The sequence below is a fragment of the Pseudovirgaria hyperparasitica genome (genome assembly GCF_010093815.1).
Source record: "Pseudovirgaria hyperparasitica strain CBS 121739 unplaced genomic scaffold EJ05scaffold_22, whole genome shotgun sequence".
NCBI classification, from domain to species: domain Eukaryota; kingdom Fungi; phylum Ascomycota; class Dothideomycetes; order Acrospermales; family Acrospermaceae; genus Pseudovirgaria; species Pseudovirgaria hyperparasitica.
The window spans coordinates 86,474-111,490 of NW_022985570.1; the positions used below are offsets into that span (position 1 = coordinate 86,474).

Genomic DNA, 25,017 nt, shown 5'->3' on the forward strand with positions numbered 1-25,017 from the left:
GCGTATGGGAGTGGTAGGTTGGTTTAGCTTGTTGAATTCTATTTTGCAGCAATACGTGAGTGTGGGTTTTGGACGGTTGGAGTCGTTATTGAAAAATTGAGCTTCGATGACCAATCGATGATCCCCAGCCCCCACGCTAGATCTTGGTCGCTGGATGGATCATCTGACATCTGACAAGATAAGGAGGATCTCCGACCTACGGCCGCACAAACAGAGAATCACCATTGGAGGACGACCACTAACTATTATTCTCCACTATTCATCACTATTCTACACGATCGTCCACCTTCCCTCTTCTGTTACCCCCCCCTCCCCCCCCCCTAACGCTGTTCAGTCAGTCATGCTACACATCCCTATCCTTGTGCCTTCTCTTCTTTGCATTTTGCAACCTTAGCGTTAATACCTAGTCTAATAATTATGCACCGATTTCAGTGAGCCATCTATGTATTCCGTTCTGCAATATCGCTCTGGAACCACAGGGTCCACTGTTGGTGCATACGTCAGGCACGGCCGAGCCCCTGGAAAGCCACTGTCGACATCAAAATCTTCATGAGCTTGTTCATGGGTGGGCAAAGTGACTTTGGATGTGTCTGTTCTGCAGCTTCTTTGACAGTTATAACTCATGTCGACCTCTGAGGAAGAAAGCACCCGCCAACGGGCATTCCAGTCTCGTCTGCCGTCTCTATCCATTGTTCATGGGCCGTCAAGCCCCCCATTAGTTACATTGACTCTTGGAGGACTCCTTGACCTTCAAGTTAGCAAATATGGCCCGCGAGAGTGCCTTGTTGTGCCCTGGACAGGGGCAAGATGGACCTACAATCAGCTACGCGACCAAACCATCTTGATTGCCAACTCTCTCTTGGACATGGGCATCCGACCCGGGGACAAGATTGGTGTCATGGCAGGAAACTGTGAACAATTCGTCTCGCTGTTCTTCGCAACGACAAGAATCGGTGCCATAATCGTACTCCTCAATAACACATACACTGCTGAGGAGGCACAAAACACGCTTCAATATACACGTATGTTTCTCCCTATACCACTCTTCATCAACTTCCTCCAACGCCCACGCCAGAATGCCGCCTCCTCTTCACGACCCTCCGCATTGGTACGCTTTCGCAAGAACCGCTTCTTCGTGCTCTCTCAACCCTTCCTGAGCGTACGCCGGTCTTGGAAGAAATCATTCTTCTCACCGGCCCCTCGACCACCCACCGCACCTACACCGAGCTTGTATCTCACTCTTCCCGCTCACTCAGCCAGCTCACGTCGCTTGAAAAGCAAATCTCCACACACTCGGTCTGCAACATGCAATTCACATCCGGCTCGACCGGTGGGCCCAAAGCTGCCATGCTCACCCACCACAACCTCATCAACAACGCCCGCTTCATTGGCGACCGTATGGCTTTGACCGCGCTCGACGTACTCTGCTGTCCGCCGCCCCTTTTTCATTGCTTCGGCCTCGTGCTCGGCCTCCTCGCCGCCATCACCCACGGCGGCAAGATCGTTTACCCCGCCGAAACATTCTCCGCCCAGGCCACCCTCGCTGCCCTCGTCGCGGAGTCATGCACCGCGCTCCATGGTGTACCTGCCATGATCGACTCGCTCTTTGCACTCCCGCAACCACCCTCGTTTCGCGCACAGCTGAGCCTACGCACCGGCATCATCGCCGGTGCCCCAGTGCCTAAGGCGCTGATGCACAAGATGGTGCACGACTGGGGCATGACACAATTCACATCCTCCTACGGGCTCACTGAAGCCTCGCCGACCGTCTTCAATGCGTCCACCACGCTGCCCACCGCTCTCAAACTCGCCACCGTGGGCAGCGTCATGCCGCACTGCTCGGTCAAACTAATCTCGCGCTCCGGTCGGCCGGTGCCGCGCGGCGTGCGCGGCGAGCTGTGCGTGGCTGGATACCAGCTGTGCAGCGGGTACTTTAACAACGCGCAGAAGACCCAGGAAGCATTCCGGTTGGACGGCGACGGCGTGTTATGGCTACATACGGGCGATGAGGCAGTGCTGACCGACGACGGACTGTGTGCCATAACAGGCCGGTTCAAGGACATTATCATCCGCGGCGGCGAAAACATTTATCCACTAGAGATCGAGGAGCGGCTGTCCGCGCACCCGAGTGTGGCGCGTGCGGTAGTGACGGGGATCAATCATGAGCATTATGGCGAGGTTGTGGGTGCATTTTTAGAGTTGGAAGAGGGTGCACAGAGACCTGAGGATGAGGAAGTCCGTGAGTGGACGCGTGCGGTGCTGGGTCGGCATAAGGCGCCTAGGCATGTGTTTTGGCTGGGTATGAATGGAATTCCGGATACTGTACCCATTACCGGGAGTGGTAAGGTGCGGAAGTTTGAATTGAGGCAGGCCGGTGAGGAGGCTCTGTCGAGGACAAACGAGGTGGAAGATGTGAAGACGACGGAGGGTGCAGATCGCGCGAGGTTGTAGACCGATGCAAACCTGGTGTGTGCTATGCAGTATTTGCCTCATAGCAAGGGGCGTTCCGGACTAGAGCTCTAGTACTGACTGGCAAGGCAAACATGACTGCGAACGTATGTTTGTATTTATTGCATATGAACCATACACACATCTTGATCTGGCATGTTTAGTACTTTACACCCTAAGTCTCACGACTAACACAGTATGATTTCAGCTCTCGGAGCAGATAAGACTCGTCAATGAGAGCTACGTGAAGTGCCTCTCAGTTATCGAAACACATATAAGCGTTTCACTATCTATAAGACACTAGCCTCGATAACCCCTTTCTTACCCGACACTTGCTTCGGCTCCTGAACCTGCAGCAACGTCCTCAAAACTTTCTCACTTCTAAGTCCCAGAAACTCAAAAACATTCTCCTCACTGCTGGCCAGCGCATTCAATGCCCAGATGCCGGTATCGCGGGCAACCGCATTCCGTTGGAAATTCACCCTATAATTACCATCAACAGTCAATTTGTTTCCGTCGTAAAGGTGAGACACTGAGCTCAGCATCGAATGCAGGTCCGCACGTTCATCGCCAGTCGCAAGGACTACTAAGTCGTACGGCTTGTTTTCTGGGACGTCTATCGTCGTAACTGGCGTGTTTGGCGTGAGCCTTATTGTGACCTTAGGTGAGCCAGGAGTGGGAGTCAAAGATGAGACGGTATGTGTGAAGTTAATGGCGAATTTATTCTTGCGCTGAGCGCGATAGGCGACCTTTTGCATGTACAGCATCTCGTAAAGGCCGTTTAGATTTTCTTCGGCGACTGTCGGCCGGGGTTTGGAAGGCTGATCCGGCTGTGAGGGTGATTTCCGGCGGAGTTCGTATGGTAAGATCCGGGATGGACCAGTCGGTGTGTGCAGCAGCTGTGCGGTGCTAATAGATGTCAATCGACAATTTTATAAAGTGAGATTGGGGACATCTTACAAAGGGCTCCCATCTGTTGGTCTGAGTGTCCGATCGTTGACGAATAAGGTTCCCGTTGCATTGGGCAAGGCAGCGTGAAGATGCATGAATACCTCTACGGCCTCATTGTTCGCTCCCACAACAGCGACATTCGATGGCTCATTTTTGTGCTTTGTCAAACCATCTCCAAGCTCTGCAAAATTACCTGTATGCACGACACGGTTATCCAGACCGATGAATCTCAACTCAGGAGGTATCCTCATTTTCGCCCCTGTTGCAAATATGATCTTCTTTGCGTTAAGGATGTCGACTGTTTGCGAAACGGTGTCTTTTGCAGCAACATTCCATGCAGCAACTGGTGGTGGATTTACAGCCTTGGTTCCAATGACTTCCTTGCCATATTTGATTTCGACGTTCGGCATATTCTCTAGTTTTTGGGCTGCCCATGCAAGATATTGACCCCAGACCTCTCGTGAAGGCTTCATTGAGCCAAGATTCAACCACGCGTCCATTTGCTGTGACCCACCTCTGCCACCGGCTTCCCAAGAGTAATTGACGAATGTAAACTCCGATCGAGGATTTCGTTGCATGGCCAAGTCTTGCAGAAAAGACGTTCTCATGTGGTTTGTCGGCAGAAAAGCTGAGGGTTTCCAATGGAATCGGTGCTGCTGCTCCAAAATAACAATTCTTTTCGAGGCATCGTGTTCGTGGATAGCAATGGCGAGGGACAATGATGATGGGCCGAAACCAACGAAGACATAATCATAGGAGCCGGTCTTGCTGGCTGCCAGAGAACATGGTGCTTCTCGCACAGCACCAGTGGATGATGCTTCGATAGACATTGCTTCAGGCCTGTTGTTCGTAGTGGATGATCAAGCGTCTGCTAGGACTGGTGCTGTCTATCAAAGTCACTCAGCTTAATGCAGGGCCAAGTGAATATTCCAGGTAAATGGTTCTCGATCTGCAGTGTTCAGCAGTCTCTGTACCGAAGAGTGGAAATAGTCACGCGATCTGCTGGGCTAATCCTGTCACGGCCAAATAGCTTGTAACAGGCAGGTCGACCCAAACGAGGTCTGAGCATTTGCCCGACAAAGGTCGCAAAAAAAAGTTGTCACCAAGTCTAGTTGCTACGTCACCCAGGTTCGTAATACCCCTGTAGGCGCGTGTGCCTGTGTAGCTCGGTTGGCTTCGGGGCCCATCGGTCGGTCACGTCTCGCCAATAGACCATGGATGGTGCATTTCAGGTTGGTCCTATTAGTGTGTAAACCAAGGGTGGGGTGCTTTAAGGCGCTTAAAATACCGAGCACGGATTGTAAAAGTAGCCATGAGGGTGCGCAGGCCTGGAAACGTGCAATTTAAATCCTTTGAACTCGTGTCGAGTAACTCGAGTTAGTATCGTGGGATCGCATCTGGTTTAGGCTGCGGAGATGGACAGTCTGTCTGTATGCAGTGTACTCAGACGATGGAATCATCTCCACAACAGCCCATGAAAACACCCGACGCTCAGATGTTCCATCCAACTTAGTGTCGATTGCCAGGGTACATAGTGTCAGTGTCTTTGGGCCTGTGGCTTGCCCATGCCGCCCCCCCCCCCCAGAGCCCCCCCGGTGTCATCTGATAAGCCTGATTGGACGTATAAGGCGTAGCTAGATCAGATAAAAATTTCGTCGTCTTATCAGATGAAAGTTTTCATCTACTCTCTATCCGTCGGCCGACAGGTCCCTGGCAGGCAGGCGAGGTCAACGGCCCAGGACACAATAGCACGTTTTGGTTGAAACTTTTTAATTATGCTATGTTTCACACAGTGGGAATAACGTAAAAGGAGCCAGTCCTCTGCTCCTGTCTACTGACTCGCGGCAGGGAGGCAGCGGCTCGCGCGATTCGCGAAGGCGCCGCTCCGGCTTGCCAGCCACCCAAAAATTGCTGTCGAATGTCGGCTCCTATGCGATCGACAGCAGGCCTGGCTCGTATCCTCGTTGCGGTGTTTTTGCGAGAGTGCAGCGAGAGTGGGAAATTATTCACTTGTGCCGCGAAGGAACGGAGCTGCTGAGATATTGTGATGCCATGGTGCTACTGTCAGCGAATGAATGGGTTTGGCGAAAATGAACTCTAGTATTTGGAACCATAATTTGTTACCCCACATAGTGTCGGGTGCCAGGTATTCTACGTGCAACGAATTGAAGCTCATCTTCACAGTAGCTTAGCGCTTAGAGGTCATCATGATGCTTACATCTCGTCTCGACAATGCATGCCATACTTGCCTGAGGCATCCACTAATTGCGTCTGTAACGACTGTCTCTGCCGCTGAGACCTGGATGAAGCATATGTAATGGCGGGACAGGCGAAACGTACATCTGATGCAGCGACACGCGAATAACGTGGATCACAAAGTCAACAGCCTCGTCACGACTGCAGAGCAAGTACACATTCGTGTGAACTGAACATGTCATCGATAACTGCCTCGTGCAGCTGTTGAATGGCTGTCAAGTTGTGGCCTAAGCTGTCGGGTCATAAGCTGGCCGCCGAACGAATTCAGTTCGCAAACAATGCCTTCAGAAACGACCAAAAAGTGGTGATGCATATATATTGCATTGATTACGCGTTCAATAGCATTTGTCCAAGACTATAATATCATCCAGCAGTAGTCTATGAGCCATCGCAACGCAGAAGATGATGCGACGAACAGAGTCATGCGGGTAACGACGAGGATGCAAGATGCACTAATGCTGCGAGTAGTGCCAGCCAGTAGTAATAGAGCCATCGAGACGTGAGGTCAGAAAGAGAGACAATGAGGTCAGAGTCAGCGACGGCGTGAGCAGATCAACCATCTGGGGGACCGGTCAAGTCAAGAGAAGGTATCATGAAGCACTGGGGCGTAGATGGTACAAACTTTAGCCATCGTCAGATCTACGCGGTCCGGGAAGGAACCGACGGAAGGACGGCTCTCCAGACTTAATTCGAGCGGGTGAGGGGCTGTCGAGATGGGTAATGGGGATGGATCCTCGGATAGATGAGATTGATAAGATCGATTAGATTCAAATCTTTTGTGCATGTCCGACTTCGCAAGATCGAGTGAGAAGATAAGATTGATAAGATGCGTGGCGAGTTAGGAAGAACAAGTATAGGCCTCGCACGCACAGGAAAACATATCCAGGAGGCAAGATTAATAACATGCAACGTCGCCCTATATTAGTGACAGCTAGAGGAATTACATATATAAATCTATATATGTCAGACAACAATTACGTGCTTGACGGCCCTTGAGCAGGTGTATCGTCTGCATCCTCCTTTCTATCCAGTGTCTGATGCAAGGCATTCACCTTGTACGTCTCACTGCTCTCCAATAATTCTCTGTGTGTCCCACTTGCTGTGCAAACACCCTCCTCGATCACAAAGATCCGATCCGCACGCTCAATTGTGCGCAGACGATGCGCAATCGCAACTACCGTGATGCCCCGCGCCGCCCTCTCCAGAGCGTCCTGCACCAGTTTTTCGCTCTCCGCATCCAGCGCACTCGTACCTTCATCAAGTAGTAGTAGTCTGGGCTTACGGACCAGAGCACGCGCGATGGAGAGGCGTTGCTTTTGACCACCTGAAAAAGCCGTACCATTGGGCCCACAGCGTGTGTCGTAGCCATCTGGTAACGCTGCAATGGTATCATGAATATTCGCCAACCTGCACGCAGCTTCGATCTCCTCGTCACTCGCCTCGTGACCTGGGCTTGCGCCGATACTCAGATTGAACCTGACGCTCCCTTCAAACAGTACACTTTCTTGAGGTACTATGGCGATATCGTTGCGAAAGTCCGTACCATGCTGCAGGGCAAGATTCCGCCCGTCCACTTCTACAGTCCCAGAAGATGGGTCATAGAAGCGCTCAATGAGTGATATTATGGTGGACTTTCCAGCGCCTGAGGGGCCTACAAGGGCACAGAATTGGCCGGGTTTGATGTCGAGGCAGAGACCCTTGAGAATGATGGAGTCAGGGCGGTTAGGGTATGCAAAGACAGCGTCTTGAATCTTGATGCCCACGCCGCTCTGTGTGGAAGGTGTATGGTCGGATGATGATGCGCCTGGAGTCTTTTCAGTATCGCCTGAGTTCTTTGAATGAGAGTAGCAGTGAGGGTCGACCGCGGGGTCGAGGGGGCCATTGATCTTTTTATTGCCTAGGCCGATGAGGTCAAGTATTCGTGCTGCGCCGACTCGGGAGCGAGCAAAGTCAGGAGCCAAAGCGAATAGTTGACCACAAGACTGTGCGCTGAATAACAAAGCTGGGAGGACGATGAAGAACTGAGTTTGCGAGTAGCGACCCTCAACGATGTTCTTGGTGCCCCACCAATACCCAAGTGCGTAGACCAGGTTGCTAACGCTGTACGCAGTAGAAAGCCAGACGTTACTGTAGGCGATAGACTTGACGGTAGCTTTGTATGGCTCTGAGAGCGACCTTCGATAGACTCCATGAGTCACCTTCTCCAAAGAGTACAGCGAAATCGTTCTGATTGAGTTCACCGCCTCGACAGTGATTGAGGTAGCTTGTGCAAAGGCCTTCTGATGGCGCTCTTGGAACTGAGCCAGCACACGAATGCGCATTATCCCGGATCCTAAGAGAACAGGTATACAAGCCATGAGTACTAGACTAATCCTCCAGGCTATGATATTGGAGAGAATGATTCCTGCAACAAAGTTGATGGTGACTGCAAATAAGACACCCAACGTTGTTCCTGTCAAAGCTGCAACGGCATTGGTGTCGGTCGTGATGTATGCAAGGAGCGTTGCAGAGTTTCGGTCATTGGTAGTGTGCCATGTGATGTCTTTCCTCAAAACCGTATGGAACGATGCTTGCCGAGCCTTGAGAAGGACCTGCTCCGATACCATTCCGAATAATGATCCACTGACCAAATTGGCGAAGAATTCGACAACAGCAAGGACGAAAAATAGGAGAGCGAAAAAGCTACCACGACTTCTGATAGTGTTACCATCTTGGCACGGACTTAACGCCGATATAGTGTGTCCAAAGATTACAGCTTCACCAGAGTATGAGCCTCCAACAATGATGGAACCTGTAAAGCCGATAAATGCCCAGAGTAGATGGGGCCGCACGAGTCGTCCCACCCCACGAAGAGTAGCACCAAGGGGAAGGATCGTCTTCTCTTTCTTCTTCTTATCCTTCTTCTGCTTCTTGTTGCTGGTTTCCGCCACCTTCTCATCCAGTGGAGCCTCCTCCTGTGACGATGCTTCTAAGGTATCAGGTACGGCCTCTTTGCTATCGACAAACTTTGCTTCCTCGTCAGACTTCACATTGACCTCGTCAGCGCGCAAAGTTGTCATGGATGTGCGTGCAGAAGTTGTGTCAACGTCACCAGATCCAACTTCCTGAAGACGAACCATGCTCGCATAGATGCCATTATATGCCATGAGCTCGGCATGGCTGCCTTGTTCAATGAGCTCTCCGTGTTTCATGACAACGATGTTATCGGCTTTTTTGATTGTAGAAATACGATGGGCAATGGCGATAGTGGTCCTTCCCTGTGACACATTTTCGAGAGCTTTTAAAATTGATTGCTCACTGCGAGAATCGAGTGATGATGTAGCCTCGTCCAAAAGAAGAATGCGAGGGTTTCGAACGACAGCGCGAGCAACAGCGATCCTTTGTTTTTGGCCGCCACTCAATCTGCCTCCGACATGGCCAACAGATGTCGCGAGACCATGCTGAAGACCATCTACAAAGCGCAGAACATCTGCAGCCGCAGCCGCATCCCTGACTTTCCGTACGATTTCAGTAACAACAGGGGTGCTAGCTTTGATGGCAGTATCCCAGTCGGAGCCATCTTGTACAGCTTTGACCAAGTCTGGAAGGCTAGAGTCAAGCAATGCCTTGTTGATGGGTGAGTCTCGATCAGCAGCACACAAGAGACCGTACGCGATGTTTTCGAGTACGGAGCGGTCGAAAAGAGATGGATCTTGCTGCACAGTACCAATGGAGCCACGGAGTGATGAAACGTTCAGATGCTTGAGATCGATGCCATCTAGAGTGATCGTACCTGAGTCTGGATCGTAAAGCCGAGTTATCAAAGCTGCGAGGGTAGACTTCCCACTACCGGATTGACCGACGATAGCGGTATGCTTGTTCGCGGGGATATTTAATGACAGCTTCTTCAGGACTTGGACTCCAGGGCGTGACACGTAGGTGAAGTCTACATCACGTATTTGGATGTCTCCATTCACTGATGAGATGCTCTGGCCGCCGTCAGGATTGGTGCCGTCGATCTTGGATGGCCTGTTGATGGTTTCGTGCAGACTCTCGGATGACGCGACGGCGCTACCAAAGATCTGCAGGAAAGGAGCCACCTGACTCAGAATGAAAGAGGCTAGTTCTGTCAGTATGATAAGCTCTAAGTCTTCTTCTGTGTGGCTTACCATCAACAAGCAAGAAGATGACAGTATAGACAGCGCCGACGGATGACGAAGTACCATTCTCGTCTACATCTGCTGCTATGGTACGACTTCCCTGCCAGTATGCAACGGCGTTAGTCGAATATGCGATGAAGTAGAGCAGTGCAAGCTGAGTAGCGGCAGTAACAGCTTTTTTATATCCAGCCTTCTGGGCATCACTGAGATGCTTTAGGAAGTTCGCTTCCAGTCGAGAGTTTGCGTTGAAAGCATGCACAAGTGAGATCCTTGACAAACTCTCGGAGGCGATAGACGTGGCGGAGGCGATGGATGTTGACACAGCCCCTGAATACTTCTTGATGAAGTGTGTTCCGATGAAGGTCATGAGAAAATATGCGGGCACCAGAGAAACAAGTATTCCAGCCAGCTTTGAATCTTTGATGAAGGAGACAATGTAGGAGGCGACAAAGTACGAGACGGTCGCTATCACAATGCCGACCTTTTCTGACGTTCCGGCCTGGATGGTGTCTAGATCGGTAGTGAGACGTGAAGACACATCCCCGGCAGGTCTTTCATCAAAGAAGGCGAGCTCCTGTCTTAGAAGACTCTGGAAGTACTCATCTCGCAGTCGACGAACAAGACGCTCGCCGAACCAGCTCCAACATCCCGTATGGATGTAAATGAAGCAAAAGTTGGCGATGGTAACATAGACGACATAAAGAACCTTCTGAGTGACGGCGCTGCTGACCTGGCCATTGCTTCCAGCCTGCGAATCACTACACGAGGAAGAATTGAGATCATCAACAAGCTGGCCGAAGAGGATGCCGAGCAGTGGAAATGGTACACCTGCTGCAATGGCAAAGACAACACCACCTAGGAGGAGGAGGTAGTCGAGAGTGGTAGGGCCGGCACGTGTGAGTAAGCGGAGATATCCTCCAAACCGTATGGACTTGATGCCCGCCTGTCGGTGTTAGTCTCGAGAGCTTTTTGGCAGAGACAGTTGGAACCAACTCACCGTGATCTTATTTTCCTTCATCCCGACCTAAATTTGCACGACACGACGTCTAGGTATTCACGTCAGGTTTCTCTGCCAGTCGTAGAAATCAGAGAACGTCGCTTGTCTTCGCTGTAACGAGACACGAGGACGCAGCAGTACTCCGAGCAGCAATGCATTGAGGCAACCCTGGCGGAACAAAGTAACAAGGGCTCCACCTACACAATTTGGAAGTTGCTTGGCAGGCATTTCGTTAATTAGTGGACAAAGCCGGGATGATGATCTGGTCAAGGATTGGGATTATCAGATGGAATTACAGGCGTGGGACTAGTGGATAGTAAGGGCATAGTAGTGTTGATCGAAGCAGTAGAGTGGAGCCACTCGATAATAGAGAGGGAAAGACGGCCGGGTTTGCGTCGGCTGTCGGAGTGGGCTGATGAGGATCCCGTGCCTCGCCTCGCCTTCAGATGGAAGGATTCAATCTGATAAAAAAACTCTGCAATGGCGTATGCGGCGCGGATGACGGTGCTTATTGGCTGCACTTCTACGCCTCGGTATACCCGATATCGGATCTGATTAGATGAACATTGCCCGAGATTGTTTCGGCCGACCGCTCAAGGTTGTTTGGATCCTAGGTCCACATTATCTTTACACGTTCACTTCAGTCCCCCCCCCCCTCCCCCTGTCACCATCCCTCACAGTGCTAAAGAATCGCTCTGTATCCACCACCACCAACCCCACGCATGATGCATCTCTACCGTCCCTGGTCTATGTTCTCTCCCATGCCTCCGCGGTTCGTTTCAAAAAGTTCTGAGCCTTGTCCACACGTGCTCAATGTTCACGGCTCGACGCTGGAGGATTTACCTGCGTCATGTCATACCTGAGAAGCTCCCGGCCCATTCTTGCAACACCAGCTCAACAGTGTTATCGTGAAGTCAATTGACACTCAATCGCGGCATCGCCAGCTCTGAATCATGGCGACGACTAACAGTACAAGTCCTTCTCCGAAAGACTTTATTCTCAAGCTTCCACATCCCTACTTGACCGCATACGGCATCAAGGAAAAGAGTATTTCCGGAAAACTGCATTGTTTCCTAGATCGAATTCGATCTCCCAAGTCTTCTCTCCGGACGGCACAGGAACCCCCAGAAATACTTCACAATGTCGATCTCTACTTCACGCTTCCTGAAATCCCATCCGAACAAGACCAACCTCCAGAATCCAACAACCTCTGGTGGGCACGCGCACAACGCTCTCCGTCCGTAACCCTCACCTGGCAAAACTCTGCACCGTCGCCCGCACAAGTATGGCTCGTCATATACGCGCTCTACTCCCTTCATACCGACATCGAGCACTTTCGCCTCAATCTGACTGGTGGAGGCTCAGACACAATCAGAGATCACCTCCTTAATACCCTGCTCGCAACATCACACCCGTCTCCCACCGACAGTGCCACTCCAGCTCTCGATCTCCCTATTCTCGTTCTCCGCAGCACCTTCTGGCAAGGGGCCTCCTCCCCCTTCGGCCCTCGCCCTCTCTGGCTCCCTGAGCCAAACGCCCCCGGATCGCCCGTGAAACCCCTTTCTCAATACCCCCTCCCACCACTCTCCCACCGCCTCACCACCGGCTTTCCATCTTCGCGCGTACACGCCCACCATCCCATTCGTCCCGCGAAACCCGCGCCCGGTACCACCGTTTACAGCCGCTTCATCCCCCATCTTGGCGAGCACTTCAGCATGGTCGCCCTCGACCACACGCTGCCCGCACACCTCGAGCTCTTCCACAAGTGGCAGAACGACCCGCGCGTCGCCCGCGGCTGGAACGAGACGGGCACGCTCGACCAGCACCGCAAGTACCTGCAAACGCTGCACGATGACCCGCACGTGTTGACGCTGCTGGCGGCCTTTGACGACGTGCTGTTTGCCTACTTCGAGGTCTACTGGGCGCCCGAGGACCACATTGGCGTGCATCACGCATTCCCGCCGTATGCGCGCGGGCGGCACTCGCTTGTGGGCGACGTGCGGTTCCGTGGACCGCACCGTGTGTGTGCGTGGTGGGGCAGTCTGATGCATTATCTGTTTCTAGACGATCCGCGGACAGGGCAGATTGTTGGCGAGCCCAAGGCAACGAATAAGACGGTGCTGGAGTACGACTTTGCGCATGGGTTTAGTCTGGTCAAGTGGATGGATCTGGGGCATAAGAGGAGTGCGCTGATGTGGTGTGAGCGTGAGAGATTTTTCCAGTTAAGTCCATTTGGGTGGAATGGCAGTGTGCTGGGGCCGGATGGGCTGAATGCATTGGTAACGAGTGCGAAGCTGTAGGGGAGATGAACCGTGTTTAAAAACGATCTTCGTGTGCAGTGTAGACTTAACAAGAATAAGCATAGCCAGTATTTTTCGTGTATCCGACTCACAATACACTCGTACTTTTATGGTATGTCCCGAGTACATTTTATGAGGTAGATATATATGTATATACGAATATACTAAATGTCAAGCATCAAAAGAAGACTAGACAGCACCCTTTAAACCTCCAGCTCCTCATCAAGCCCCAAGCATTTCAACGTCGCCCTCCACCCTAAATCCTCACCAAACAGCATCTCACGCACCTCGACACCACTCCTCGTTTCTGCCGCATACGGATTCCAACTGACCGCCTGCCTGCCCACTGCGAGGCCCATCATCGGCGGAACAGCGGGGAAGCGCGCCGCAGGACCGAATGGTTCGTCGTCCGCTGACTTTGTTTGGCTTGGTTTGTTTTTGTTCATAGCTGTGTCTTCATGATTTGAGCTATTGTCGCCATCCAGTGACGATCGTGCAGACGGCGGCGTGGCAGGTGCAGTATCGTGTAGGGAGAGTTCGTCGATGGGAATGTGGGAGTTGGAAGGGTAACATAGTTTTTCAGAAAGGAGGATTTCGCGCATGATATTCGTGGCGGCAACGTGGGCCATAACGAGAGCGGTGCCGGCACGCTTGACGCCTGACCAGGCGCAGATGTCGCCGGCGGCATAGTGGCGGGCGTGGTGCGGCGATGAAGGTGGAAAGGAGAGACTGTGTGCTTGTCAGTTCTGTATCATCCAGGGATTAGAAGAAGAAGGGGGTGGGGAAGGTAAAGGAAAGGAGCAACGAACGTCTCTTCTGCTTTGACAAAGCCGTGCTCGTCGAGGATATGTGCGGGGAGGAAGGCAGACGATGGGAGAGTCTTGCCAGTTGCGTTTATAACGTGGCCGGCATGGATGGCGGTGCCGTCGCTCAGGGTGACGATGTGCGATGTGCCCTCGCCATGCGTAATGCATGCTCTCTGCCCGAGCACGACATCGACACCCTCATGTCTAAGCACGCGCAAACTCTCCTGCTTGAAAGCAGCGGGCATGTCTTCGCTGGATAGGAGTTCATGCCGGGAATGCACCAGTGTCACGTGGACGTGCGGATGGCATAATTTGATTTCAGCGGCAAACTCAATACCCACGGCGCCGCCGCCAACGATGACGACAATTCTGCGGCCTGTCGCATCGGCTTTCGCATCTTGGATCTTCTTGATCTCCCGCTCTGCGTCTGCGACATAGCTGTGAAAGTCTGCTGCGCGGGGAATGATGGGCCAGTCGCGCTTCAAGCCGGTACAGAGGAGGAGATAGTCGTACTCGATGCATGTCTCGTCGCCTGAGGGCGTGAGGTATGTGGCGCGGAGCGATTCAGGGTCGAGGAACTTGAGGTAACCCTGGACGAAAGTGAAATTCGGGTGGCGGAGGGCACGAATTGAGCGGTATGTGCGCCACGAGGAGCGTACGTGGGAGGGAGAAACGTGAGCAAGTGGTGCACCGACTGTGTGGACTAATAAGAGTTAGAATGGCAAGACGGTTCATTGTGATGTGTGAGGTTACGGAGCGCTAAGGGCGTGTGGGCGTGGGGGTTATAGGAAACGTACAGAAGCCGTCCCTGCGATCCAACAATGTGACCTGTACGCCTTTTCTGGACTTCAATCCTTTGAGATCTGGTAGTGTCGACGTGGGAGATGGGCGGTTTGGCTTGCCATCGATTAGGTGGAGGAGATTGACCAAGCCGGAAACGCCAGCATACGAGCCACCAACTACAAGAATCCGGTGCGGATGTGAGTCTGTCCTGGCGGGAGAATCCGGAGGGGTGATGATGGACTTCGACATGATTTCGTAACGCTTCACGCGAGACACACTGTGGCGTTTCTCGAGTGCTTGTGCTCGATTCGAGTGGAGTGATGAAGAGATGGTGAGAGATCTAGAATGCAAAACGAAAGAGGAATAATAACGACTAAAAGAAATCCACCAGGAGCTAGAGCAGCAACAAGTGGTAGCACGAGATCGGATATGGAGAGACGTGTGTTAGAAAAGGACCATGTGTGAAATAGTAGTGTGATCAGAATTCAGGAACAAGCCGTGGCAAGCCAGAGCGGCCGAGCATGCCAATGCAGCATCTCGGTACACACTGATGCCAAGTACGACATCGTTATACTGGTATGAAAGCCATGCATGCTGGGCTAATATCAATGTGGTCACTGTGGTGGAGACTAGGAATGAGGAGTGGTACATAGGTTGGGTTGTATGGCAAGGCGCAAGACAATGAGCAGGTCTGGCCGGAGATTGTTCGCTCGTAACAAAGGGTCGCATCTAGATGCTTGTGGATCAGATAAGATTAGCAAATAGTATGAACCAGCAGCAGGGAAGGGTGCGACACGAGTCACACAACAACTGCAAAGGTCCGTGTGCACCAGCATCAACATCACACTTAGTATCCTTGCACCGTGTCCCATGATGTTATTGGCCACCAGTCATCGTTACAAGCGAGGTCGGGAACTGTCAATTTAGGGTTATCTGATCCGCAGCCAGATGCCGTTCTAGGTCTAGCTTCCAGCCGAGTGAAAGGTCTGCGGCGTCGACTGGCGTGCGGCATTATTTATCAGATTATCAGATTGTAAAGATCAACGGATGGTAGAGCACAAGGCCGCCATGGGCGCGATGGCTTGCTCGGGATCCACTCCGTTGGCATGAAAGCAACAAAGTTCCAACAATGGCAACGGCAGAAACTCCTTGTCACACTCCTGGCCACGTACCCATTACTTACTAACTTCTATAGTACTATATAGGTATATACTTGGTATACATGGTACAATAATGTGCTAATGCTACTACTACCCCAGCCCACTTGCCCTTGAGTCGGAGGCGGCGCAGGATCCGAGTCTCGAGCCGTGCCCCGCTTATCCCATCCCACCCCATCCCTCCCACCAGCTGAGAATCCCCCCCGGGCTCTGTCATTCCCTTGATTCCCCATTCTGTCCATCGCCGGCAACGCCTCCACAGCCTTTGGAGTGGGAGTGGCGCCACAATGGGCCAAAGCGAGAATGGTGGGAAAAACTTCTCGCTCCTGGTGAGACAATCCTGTGCAAATTCGCCCAATCCTACCTGGTGTTTCGCTTCTTCACATCTCTTCGTCGTTCTAGTCGTTCTTCCTTTACACCGGACTGCCTCGTGGCTAGACCGACATAGACCCTCATTCACAGCTGTCAGCCGTCCCTCTTCGCGGCAGAACTCTGGCTCTCTATCTATCACGACCGCCGGCTACATACATATATCCTCGACGCCAAGCTGTGCTTCTTTTCCGCCTTCATCTGCCCTCTTGTCGGTCCCACGGTACAAAGGCTCGCGTGTTGCATGTCTTGAATTTGCTGCTTTGCTGCCACGCATCGCTTCTTTCCGTGCCGTTTCAACTATCATCCGCGAGGCTACGCAATTGCACAAGGCTGTATAGTCCGTGCCTGCCCTCACCATCATGCCTGGTCCTTTGGGAGCTGCCGAGTTTCCCACTGAGCAGGAGCACAAAGCACGCCAACTGTCTATCGGAGGTGAGAAGAACATCAACCTGAGCGAAACTCACCAAGGTGTTTCTCTCGATTCTGATGTTGAGGCCTTGGAGAAGGAGGATGTCCAGTACGGTGTAAAGGCCGTCGAGGCAACCGCCATTGTTTGGTCTCGCAATGCCTTGATTGGAGCATACGCTGCGTACGTTACCAGTCACCATCAGCACAAGCCGTGTACTTCACTGACAAACTCAGAATCTTCCTGGTCTTCTTCGTCAATTCGTTCCTCCAGCAGACGAGCTACACCTTCACCTTGTACGTAACAAGTAGCTTTGCTCTGCACGAGCTTACTGCAACGACCGCCGTCATGTCGCAGATTATCGGTGGTGTGGTGCGGCTGCCCTTGGCAAAACTCATCGACATCGTCGGTCGCACCGAGGGCTACCTCGCTGCCCTCACCTGTGCAACCATTGGTCTAATCATGATGGCCGCCTGCAACGGCGTCGAGCTGTATGCTGCGGCTCAGGTGTTCTACTGGGTGGGCTATAATTGTATGGGCTATACCTTAGACGTCTTCATTGCAGACACTTCCAGTCTGAAAAGTCGAGGCCTAATGTTTGCTTTCACCACTGCGCCATACATTGCAACCACGTTTGCCGGGCCCGCTCTTGGACAAGAGTATCTTGACCACAGCACCTGGCGCTGGGGTTACGGTTCGTTCGCAATCATCACGCCCATCATCTGTGCCCCGGTCGCCTTGATCTTCTGGATCAACAAGCGTAAAGCGAAGAAAGCTGGTCTGTTGACAAAGGTCCCCAGTGGCAGGACCTGGTTCCAGTCGGTCAAATTTTACCTCATCGAGTTCGACTTTATCGGCGTGCTCTTAATTTGCGCTGGTTTTGTCATGTTCCTCCTGCCGTTCAATCTCGCGGCCGGTTCTGCTTCCAAATGGAACAGCCCCGACATTATTGCTCTGCTTGTCGTCGGCATTGTGTGTCTCATTGGCTTTGTACTATACGAGAAGTTCGTCGCGCCAAAGCCCTTCATTCCCTTTGAGCTCCTTCTAGATCGCACTGTACTCGGGGCTTGCATCCTGGCTGCGACCCTGTTCGTCAGTTTCTACTGCTGGGATGGTTATCTTCTGTCTTACCTGCAGGTCGTGTGGAATCTGAAGCCCAAGTCCGCAGGCTACATCTACAATACTTACAATCTCAGCTCTTGTGCATGGGGTATCATCGCCGGCCTTCTGATCCGCCAAGCTGGCTACATCAAACGGTTCGCCGCCGCCGCAATGCCCCTCATGTTCCTCGGCGCAGGCCTACTGATCCATTTCCGTCAACCCGACCAATCCGTCGGCTACGTCATCATGTGCCAGGTTCTGATCGGCGTCGCTGGTGGCACTCTCGTCATCTGTGAAGAGATTGCGGTCCTCGCTTCCGGCGCCCACGAGAATGTGGCAACGTTGCTTGCCTTGATCGGCATGTTCAGTTCCATCGGTGGCGCCATCGGTTTGTCTGTCTCGGCAGCTATCTGGACCAACATCGTGCCGGGCGAGATCGCGGCACGGCTACCGGCGGACTCGGCTGTGACTGCAGCTGAACTTTATGCCAGTGCCATCACCGTTCTGACCTATGCACCCGGCACGCCGGAGCGCAACGCTGTCATCGGCGCTTATGCTGTTGCCCAGAGATGGATGGCCATTGCCTCGACATGTATTCTGGTTATTGGGGTCGGTGCTATTGCTGTGTGGCGTGATATTGATGTGCGCAAGTTCAAGCAGGTCAAGGGCCGCGTCGTCTAGATGCAGGCGAGTATCATATTATTGTGTCGCATGTGCTTGGAATGTACTCCACGTAGTCGCAATCAAGGATATAGATGACTTGATCTATGAAATACACCCTTCTAGGCACACATCTCATTACCCTATTCTACGGCATTAGCCAATGTTACGTGAGATCTTACATGCAGTTTCTGATTCTATTACGAGTTATCGCTAGCTATACTAGCCATTCCAGACTTGGAATGAGATATCTCACCGCGACATTATCTACGGACCGAGCGACAGCGAGACCAGCTCTCCGTTCACGTGCGCAATCACTTATCTTGGCGCACAAATCTCCTCTCTGACTCTCAAAACGTCTCTCTTTCTTCTAGGAGGAATAGTGCAGAAGTCCTACAAAGAAGAGACATACTCTATTTGCTCTCCTCGCTCTCCCTCAAGCCTTTCGCTACTCTCGACATCTCCATCCACCATTATATCGAAGTAACCATAATAAGTATTATCCCAGCCACAAGTCAGATCATGGTTGAATATCAATGCAAACTGTGCTAAGGATATCGAGCTTCAAGGATCATTTGGGGGGTGAAGAGAACGTAGTGTTGTAGTTTGATTGGGTACATAGTAAACATGGTATAAAGCACACCTAACAAGCCTCGAGGCACCAGTCAGGAAGTCATCAGGTATATAAGGAATACCAGCCAACCATCTTCTTTCCCTTGCCTAGGAATATCATTACATGCGTGAATCATCAAGCCCAATGTTTTATCACCACGAGCTCCCTTCTCCTTTCCCGTCGCCCAAACTCAACATTTTAGTTGTTCCATCGTCGCACCCAGCTCTTGACTCAAATCCACGGAGTCGTCCTTCGGATCACTTACCGTGATCGTATTCTCACTGTCATCGCTGTTCGAATTCGGTTTCGAGGTGTTCTTATCAGCATCCCCGGACTTATTTACATTCTCATCTCCATCATCGTTCTCAGAAACCGGCTTGGGACGCCTTGTCCGAGGCGTTGCTTTACGTCTATCGGAACGCTCAGTACCACTCTTTTGTGTTGGTGTGAGAGAGGGAGAGGGAGATGCATGGCTTGCTTGCTTGGAGCCATATGCTGGTCTGAACGCGAATGCAGATCCAGATCCAGATCCAGATTCAGAAGTGTTTGTAGGCGTATGCGATGCCGAATAAGCACATGCAGCTGTAAAAACAACGTCAACATGTGTACATCACCGTCTAACTTCTATTTCCACATACTTGACCATGCAGAGGTTTGCTCCGGAGCATCAATAGGCTGACCTGCTGCCTCAGTGACCGGTGTTGAGCCGCTATGGGGAGCACTCCTCGTATAAATCGGTATATAATCGCGGCTCCCCTGGGAATGTGCGGTATGCGATTTGGCGGAGTAAAATTTTCTGGGAGAGGACTGTCCTGGAGGATTCTTATGAGCAGGAGAGGTAACGGACCGGGTAGGACCGCCAGGTCCTTGAACGGACTGTAGTTTTGGCATTTTCGAGGATTCAGAGCGAGATTCTAAGGCAATTTTCAAACCTGGGCTAGATGAACCGGGTTGTGGTACTAAAAGAGTTGAAGAACTAGGAGACCCGGTATGTTCTATCGAGGATCTATATGGTTATTGATCATCAGTGATCACTTCTAAATGCTAGGGGCCATGTCAGGGTAACATGCAGCTTGCGGTATGGTCTTGAGTCTGCATCATTTGACCTTCCAGGCACACTGTGTGGTAGATATCGAGTCGAAGACTGGTCGTTGCCAGACGGGGAGTGTTGATTCGCCATGACTTTGATGTAAAGATTATATGAGTTACGCACTTGACTTATAACTACTATGCTACAGAAGGGGCAAGCTACGAGTCTAAATAGCTTGCGACCTCCATAACAGTGCCGCAAACCAGGATAGAACAAAGAGGCAGATTTTTGGTTCCTGCCGACTCTAAACAATGCGGGTCCATGTACTGTTTCACTTGTTTCAAGGCAGCGCAGCATTCTTTAGCCATTGTATGGCTTGCTTGCATGATCTACGCTCCTCTTTCGACACCGTCGGAAGCAGGATTCCGGTGCTTGTACACTTTGAAATGATTATATTCCGAGAAGTTGAATGTCTAGGAAGCATACTAGGCTTCCAAAAGATTGACATTATTCCAAAGTGTGTGCTCAGAGTGTTACACTTTCTCATTTAATAACGCACCTCCTTGGCCAGATAGAGTTAAAACCTTAGAACTCTGTTCTCTCTCGCATACCACATCACTGGACTTACAGGGTTTAATAAAGAATCACGGTACTGACTTGAGCCAGTAGTCTAACTACAATTCCAGGAAGTTTCTGATTGGAAATTGGCTCTCTGTAGATACCCTTCGTTCAAGATTTTTTCGAGCAACGCGTCGGTAACGTTCAACAGGAACCTCAGGCATACCGTATCAAGAAAGAGTTCTTCTCCAAGGACATTGTGTGTCAGGTAGTAAGGTCTCCTACTGGCCACAGTCTGCCAACTACGCAAAATACTCAATATTCAGGAAACAGCATTCCGATACCCCAGGCTCGCAAAGCACTTTACAGCGTATTCCAACATCTGCACCCAGCCTCAAAATCTCTGCCCAGTATTGTTGAATACCATACTTACATAAAATACTTTAATCTAAGCCGCCATCTCCATAGAATAGTGTACCAACAACGGAAGACACAACCGCCAGATGTTGATCTTCAACCAGGCGACCAAAAACCATGCGACGGTCAGAAGCCGAAGCATAGACAAAGATAAGACACACTGTCTCAGCGAGCAGTATTATTCCAAAGCTACTCTCCTTCCAGATCTTCCCATTGCAAGACTCACTCATTCAACACTGTTGTATCAACAACGGACTATCGATGTTTGATTCCACGGTACGTACGACGACCCCAGCCCATCTCGCTACCGAACTTATTGAATACATCCACGGTATCCCGGCCCAAAAAAAGATTGTTAAAAAATAATGCATCTAGTCTATATAAACCCACAGCCCTCCATCTGTCCCGCTGAAGAAACCCACTCTCCTACGCCTCAGGACCCTCCACCATCACCTCAACCCACAAAAAACATAGCACAACGCCGTAAACCCACCTCTTCCAACCCTCCGAGATGCGCTTCTCCGCCGTATGCACCGTCCTCCTTACGGCCATCACACATGCAGCTCCCACTACTCAAGGCAGTCCAGACGACCAGTTTTGGCCACTAACTGCCGACCTCCGGAATGATTGTGCAGTAGGCCACGTTTCCTTATATTTCTAACCACACGTATATGCCGGACATATGACTGACAAACTTGACAGAGAGAATGCATCTTCGATCGCAGGCCTCTGTATTTTGATGCTCGCAATATAACCAGGGGTGAATACTGTCTTGACCCAGCACACGTTATCGCGCCTTTCTACAACTGCGCATATCCATGTGTGATGAGGAACTGTGGGTATATTAAGTGGGATGTGGACTATCCACGTGAAGCCTTGAAGCGTAAGTGCAATAGGTAAATACACAATAGGGTTACTGATTGGTGTGCAGAAACAGCCGAGTGGTGGCATAGAGTTTGCGATGGGATCGCACCATGTTGGGAAGCTGCGTGCGATGGGTTTGATCCGAAAAAAGATATCCCTGATGATGAAACTTGTGCGCAGATGCGGGCGGATGACTGAGACCCATAACGCAGGGTTGCTTGAGCCCATCCAACACTATACTCCCGCATTCCGACTATCACGAAACCACTAGTTTAGACCAATGTCCGTACTGAATATTAACCTCAACTCTTAACATTAAATGAATCGAGGAACAAGAGAAGGACAACACAGCTTTAGATATACAGGATGTCACTTGTTGGGACGATTTCGATTTGATTACTTCTTTAGTATCGTGTCATTTGATGGTCAAAAAATTTTCAACCGAATTGATACAGCCGGGCCTCCATTTTCATAGCAAGTTCCCACTACCCACTTCTCCATCTCCGACTTATGTTGTGTTTATCCATGCCTCCATGCCTCCATGCCTCCATGCCTCCATGCCTCCATGCCTCCATGCCTCCATGCCTCCATGCCTCCATGCCTCCATGCCTACACCTTTGAGACATTTGCGAGAGTACACAACACTCGACTCTGACGGAGCCTCAACGAGAGGCTGTTCGATGGACGTCACCTAGAAAGAGCTTGAAGTGGACCTCAGCGCCCTCTCGCGAGAAGAAGTATCAGGCTCATTGGTAAGTTCTCAGACTCTCCCAAATCCAGAAGTAAGCCGAGTACTTGAGTCGTTCCGGGTCATAGCAGTACAATTCGGCGTACATTGGCCGTCGGACTTGGCGCATTCAGGGAAGCCTGACGTTATGCTTGACTCGATTCAGCCTTACCCAATGTTCGTATTCCCGTGAACAGCAAAGCTGTGTGAGAACATCAAACTTCGCCTCTAGTGCACCGAGAAAGCATGTCGGCTAGCAGCGCACATCCATCATGGATCAACCCAATCTGTGACTTGCAACAAACGAAAAGAAGAGTGGGTGCTATTTGGCTCATCTCCTGGTAAGCGGTGCTGCAGATCGGATCAGCTCCAACTGCTGCTCTGAGCTGTATAGAGTTAGCAGTCTTGAGCTTTACACACCTTTAAACGCGTTCCATCTCAAACTGAGCTGCTCAGCTGATCAAAAGGTTACGTTAGACCTGGAAATCAGCAAGCAACGCATCGGATGGCAGTATTTTGGGATTGCATTTATCTTGGATCGCGGGGGATTGGTGTGCTTGTGCGGTGTTGACGTTCGGAAGAGCTTGGTGGTGCACGCATCGAGGTTGTCCATGGGGACGACTCAAGTCCGGGAACGTTCCTGGCTCACTGTATGGAAGACCAAGGTCGTTGCCACTTGGATCGATCGATGGAACTTTTGATGAGAGTCCGTTAATAACCATCAATGATAGCGTAGTGTATGTAGTGATTGATCGACTGCGCTAGACGTAAGTTTTCGCTCCTATCCAATTCGATCTGGAATGAAACATGCTCGAGACGGCGTCCTCTCTGGGCTGTGTCACACTGGATGTGCGGGTCACTATGATACATTTGAGCTGTACCGGTGCACAGTGAAGTAAAGTGACTGAAATAGGGTTCAGCTACGTCCTGTATGGACGGACGATGGACGATGGACGTTGGACGCTGGACGATGGTCGTTGGACGATGAGCCTGAAAGACTCGTGATGGGGTTCAGTTGGAAGTGACTCATGTACCTTGAAGACTTCGTATCTGCGGATTGTAGTGTCGCTTTGAGCCAAGCAAACGCAGAAAGAGATGGAAATCCATGGCATGGCAAACAGTTTGAGCTGGAATAGTGCACCGGAAACTATATTGCAAGTGACGTATCCCTGGGAGACAAATCGATATGTGCCGAGACAAGTGTGTTTAAATTTGTGTCTGACTCGGAATTGAATCAATGTGTAACAAGATCAGTAAGCCCAGGGTGGTGTCTGACTTCAACTGAATCAATGTGTGATCATGACCCTGACAGCATGAGTGATTCATTTCATCGAATACTCGAAAGTCGAGGTTATATGATTGTAGAGGAAAATGCAGACTCTGCAACACATGCTCGGATGCGCACTACGCCAGCATGAAGCTCTGATATCATAGCGGAAGACATTCGATGAGGCTATCCATGACACCGACCTTTGCCCTAATTACAGGCAGTGATGGTTCTCGGATGAGCCACGCTTGAGATGACACTTTGGTGGACTTGGAATGCTGACTGATACCACAGGAATTGGTGTGCTCAGTCTAGCTATGTAAAACTTCTACAGCTGATATGTCTTGGACAAGGCATAACTGAGATGACGCATTGACGGGAATGGATTACTGAGACTGTGGATTGGATGCGGTCATTGCAGTTGTCCATGTTCGCGAGGTCTGCCGACACTGTGGATTGGATTCGGTCATTGCAGTCGTGAATAACTGCAAGAAGGTCTGCTGACACCGTGAATTGGATGCGGTCATTGCAGTTGCGCATCGTTGTAAGAGGGTCTGACGGGTATTAGACTGGACATGATCCACATAACACTTCGCCGACAGTGAGCTGTTGTTGTAAAAAATGTGTATGCACAATACAGGCTTGCATATTGGCGACAGGTGGTGATGTTTGAGAGGTACCTATGTGCCTGGAATGATACTTCGGCGGAACGTGGGAATGTGAGTACCATCGAAAATATGCGCTCAGCATGGTTTTACCCACCCGTGGCAACGGGCGATCGCTGAATACATCATGTCTGAGATGCCACTATGCCGTAGGCGATCGTGTAAAGCATCGAGTAGAGATGTTCGATAATATGCTGCGTAGCTGTAGCAGCGCGCAATGGTTGAGCGGAGCATGCGCGAGATGACTTCTGGAAGCAAATGGTGATTGGCGTTGAGTAGATGTGCTCGATATGTTGCATAACATTGAAAGATGAATTGGGCATGCAATGCATGACGAAATGAGACCTCATCGGAACTTAATTGTGGGAATTGAGCAGGTGCACTTCACCGGTACTGAATTGTTGGCGTCGAGTAGATGTGCTCGATATGGTGCATGCCCTTGAAAGATGAACTAGGCGGGCATGCATGATGAACTGACACTTCACCGGAACTGAATGGTT

At 51.1% G+C, this 25,017-nt stretch overlaps 9 protein-coding genes across 9 annotated transcripts in view; 4 read left to right on the top strand and 5 right to left on the bottom strand.

Moving 5' to 3' along the window:
- Positions 1 to 394: 394 nt before the first annotated feature.
- Positions 395 to 2,665, top strand: EJ05DRAFT_225800 (acetyl-CoA synthetase-like protein). Its single transcript, XM_033739930.1, has 2 exons — positions 395 to 1,022; positions 1,076 to 2,665. Exons 1-2 carry the CDS (start codon positions 623 to 625, stop codon positions 2,449 to 2,451), a joined length of 1,776 nt encoding a protein of 591 aa, XP_033595555.1. The 5' UTR covers positions 395 to 622; the 3' UTR covers positions 2,452 to 2,665.
- Positions 2,666 to 2,709: 44 nt separating this feature from the next.
- On the bottom strand, positions 2,710 to 4,453 carry EJ05DRAFT_225763 (uncharacterized protein). Its single transcript, XM_033739929.1, has 3 exons — positions 3,409 to 4,453; positions 3,011 to 3,357; positions 2,710 to 2,931 (listed from the first exon to the last, which is right to left on the bottom strand). The coding sequence occupies exons 1-3, from the start codon at positions 4,227 to 4,229 to the stop codon at positions 2,927 to 2,929; spliced, it is 1,173 nt and encodes a 390-aa protein (XP_033595556.1). The 5' UTR covers positions 4,230 to 4,453; the 3' UTR covers positions 2,710 to 2,926.
- A 2,176-nt stretch (positions 4,454 to 6,629) lies between these two features.
- Positions 6,630 to 10,812, bottom strand: EJ05DRAFT_505298 (ABC multidrug transporter SitT; the record flags this gene model as incomplete). The annotated part of the gene is made up of 3 exons (XM_033747691.1): positions 6,630 to 9,754; positions 9,804 to 10,737; positions 10,792 to 10,812. The coding sequence occupies 3 exons, from the start codon at positions 10,810 to 10,812 to the stop codon at positions 6,630 to 6,632; spliced, it is 4,080 nt and encodes a 1,359-aa protein (XP_033595557.1).
- A 723-nt stretch (positions 10,813 to 11,535) lies between these two features.
- Positions 11,536 to 13,285, top strand: EJ05DRAFT_480626 (uncharacterized protein). The gene has a single exon (XM_033744900.1). The coding sequence runs from the start codon at positions 11,745 to 11,747 to the stop codon at positions 13,089 to 13,091; it is 1,347 nt and encodes a 448-aa protein (XP_033595558.1). The 5' UTR covers positions 11,536 to 11,744; the 3' UTR covers positions 13,092 to 13,285.
- Positions 13,069 to 15,026, bottom strand: EJ05DRAFT_225883 (FAD/NAD(P)-binding domain-containing protein). The gene is made up of 3 exons (XM_033739931.1): positions 14,695 to 15,026; positions 13,901 to 14,600; positions 13,069 to 13,820 (listed from the first exon to the last, which is right to left on the bottom strand). Exons 1-3 carry the CDS (start codon positions 14,927 to 14,929, stop codon positions 13,295 to 13,297), a joined length of 1,461 nt encoding a protein of 486 aa, XP_033595559.1. The 5' UTR covers positions 14,930 to 15,026; the 3' UTR covers positions 13,069 to 13,294.
- A 1,401-nt stretch (positions 15,027 to 16,427) lies between these two features.
- On the top strand, positions 16,428 to 18,755 carry EJ05DRAFT_225954 (MFS general substrate transporter). Its single transcript, XM_033739932.1, has 2 exons — positions 16,428 to 16,798; positions 16,852 to 18,755. The coding sequence occupies exons 1-2, from the start codon at positions 16,569 to 16,571 to the stop codon at positions 18,395 to 18,397; spliced, it is 1,776 nt and encodes a 591-aa protein (XP_033595560.1). The 5' UTR covers positions 16,428 to 16,568; the 3' UTR covers positions 18,398 to 18,755.
- Positions 18,756 to 19,608: 853 nt separating this feature from the next.
- On the bottom strand, positions 19,609 to 19,920 carry EJ05DRAFT_480629 (uncharacterized protein). Its single transcript, XM_033744901.1, has one exon. The coding sequence runs from the start codon at positions 19,878 to 19,880 to the stop codon at positions 19,614 to 19,616; it is 267 nt and encodes an 88-aa protein (XP_033595561.1). The 5' UTR covers positions 19,881 to 19,920; the 3' UTR covers positions 19,609 to 19,613.
- A 1,585-nt stretch (positions 19,921 to 21,505) lies between these two features.
- On the top strand, positions 21,506 to 22,056 carry EJ05DRAFT_490332 (uncharacterized protein; the record flags this gene model as incomplete). The annotated part of the gene is made up of 3 exons (XM_033745869.1): positions 21,506 to 21,628; positions 21,697 to 21,877; positions 21,926 to 22,056. The coding sequence occupies 3 exons, from the start codon at positions 21,506 to 21,508 to the stop codon at positions 22,054 to 22,056; spliced, it is 435 nt and encodes a 144-aa protein (XP_033595562.1).
- A 2,590-nt stretch (positions 22,057 to 24,646) lies between these two features.
- The window catches only part of EJ05DRAFT_226047 (uncharacterized protein), a 1,063-nt gene continuing 692 nt past the window's right edge, over positions 24,647 to 25,017 (bottom strand). The window contains exon 1 of the mRNA XM_033739933.1: positions 24,647 to 25,017. This exon is cut by the window's right edge and continues 692 nt beyond it. Within this exon, the coding sequence (XP_033595563.1) occupies positions 24,902 to 25,017 (116 nt within the window). The 3' untranslated portion in view covers positions 24,647 to 24,901.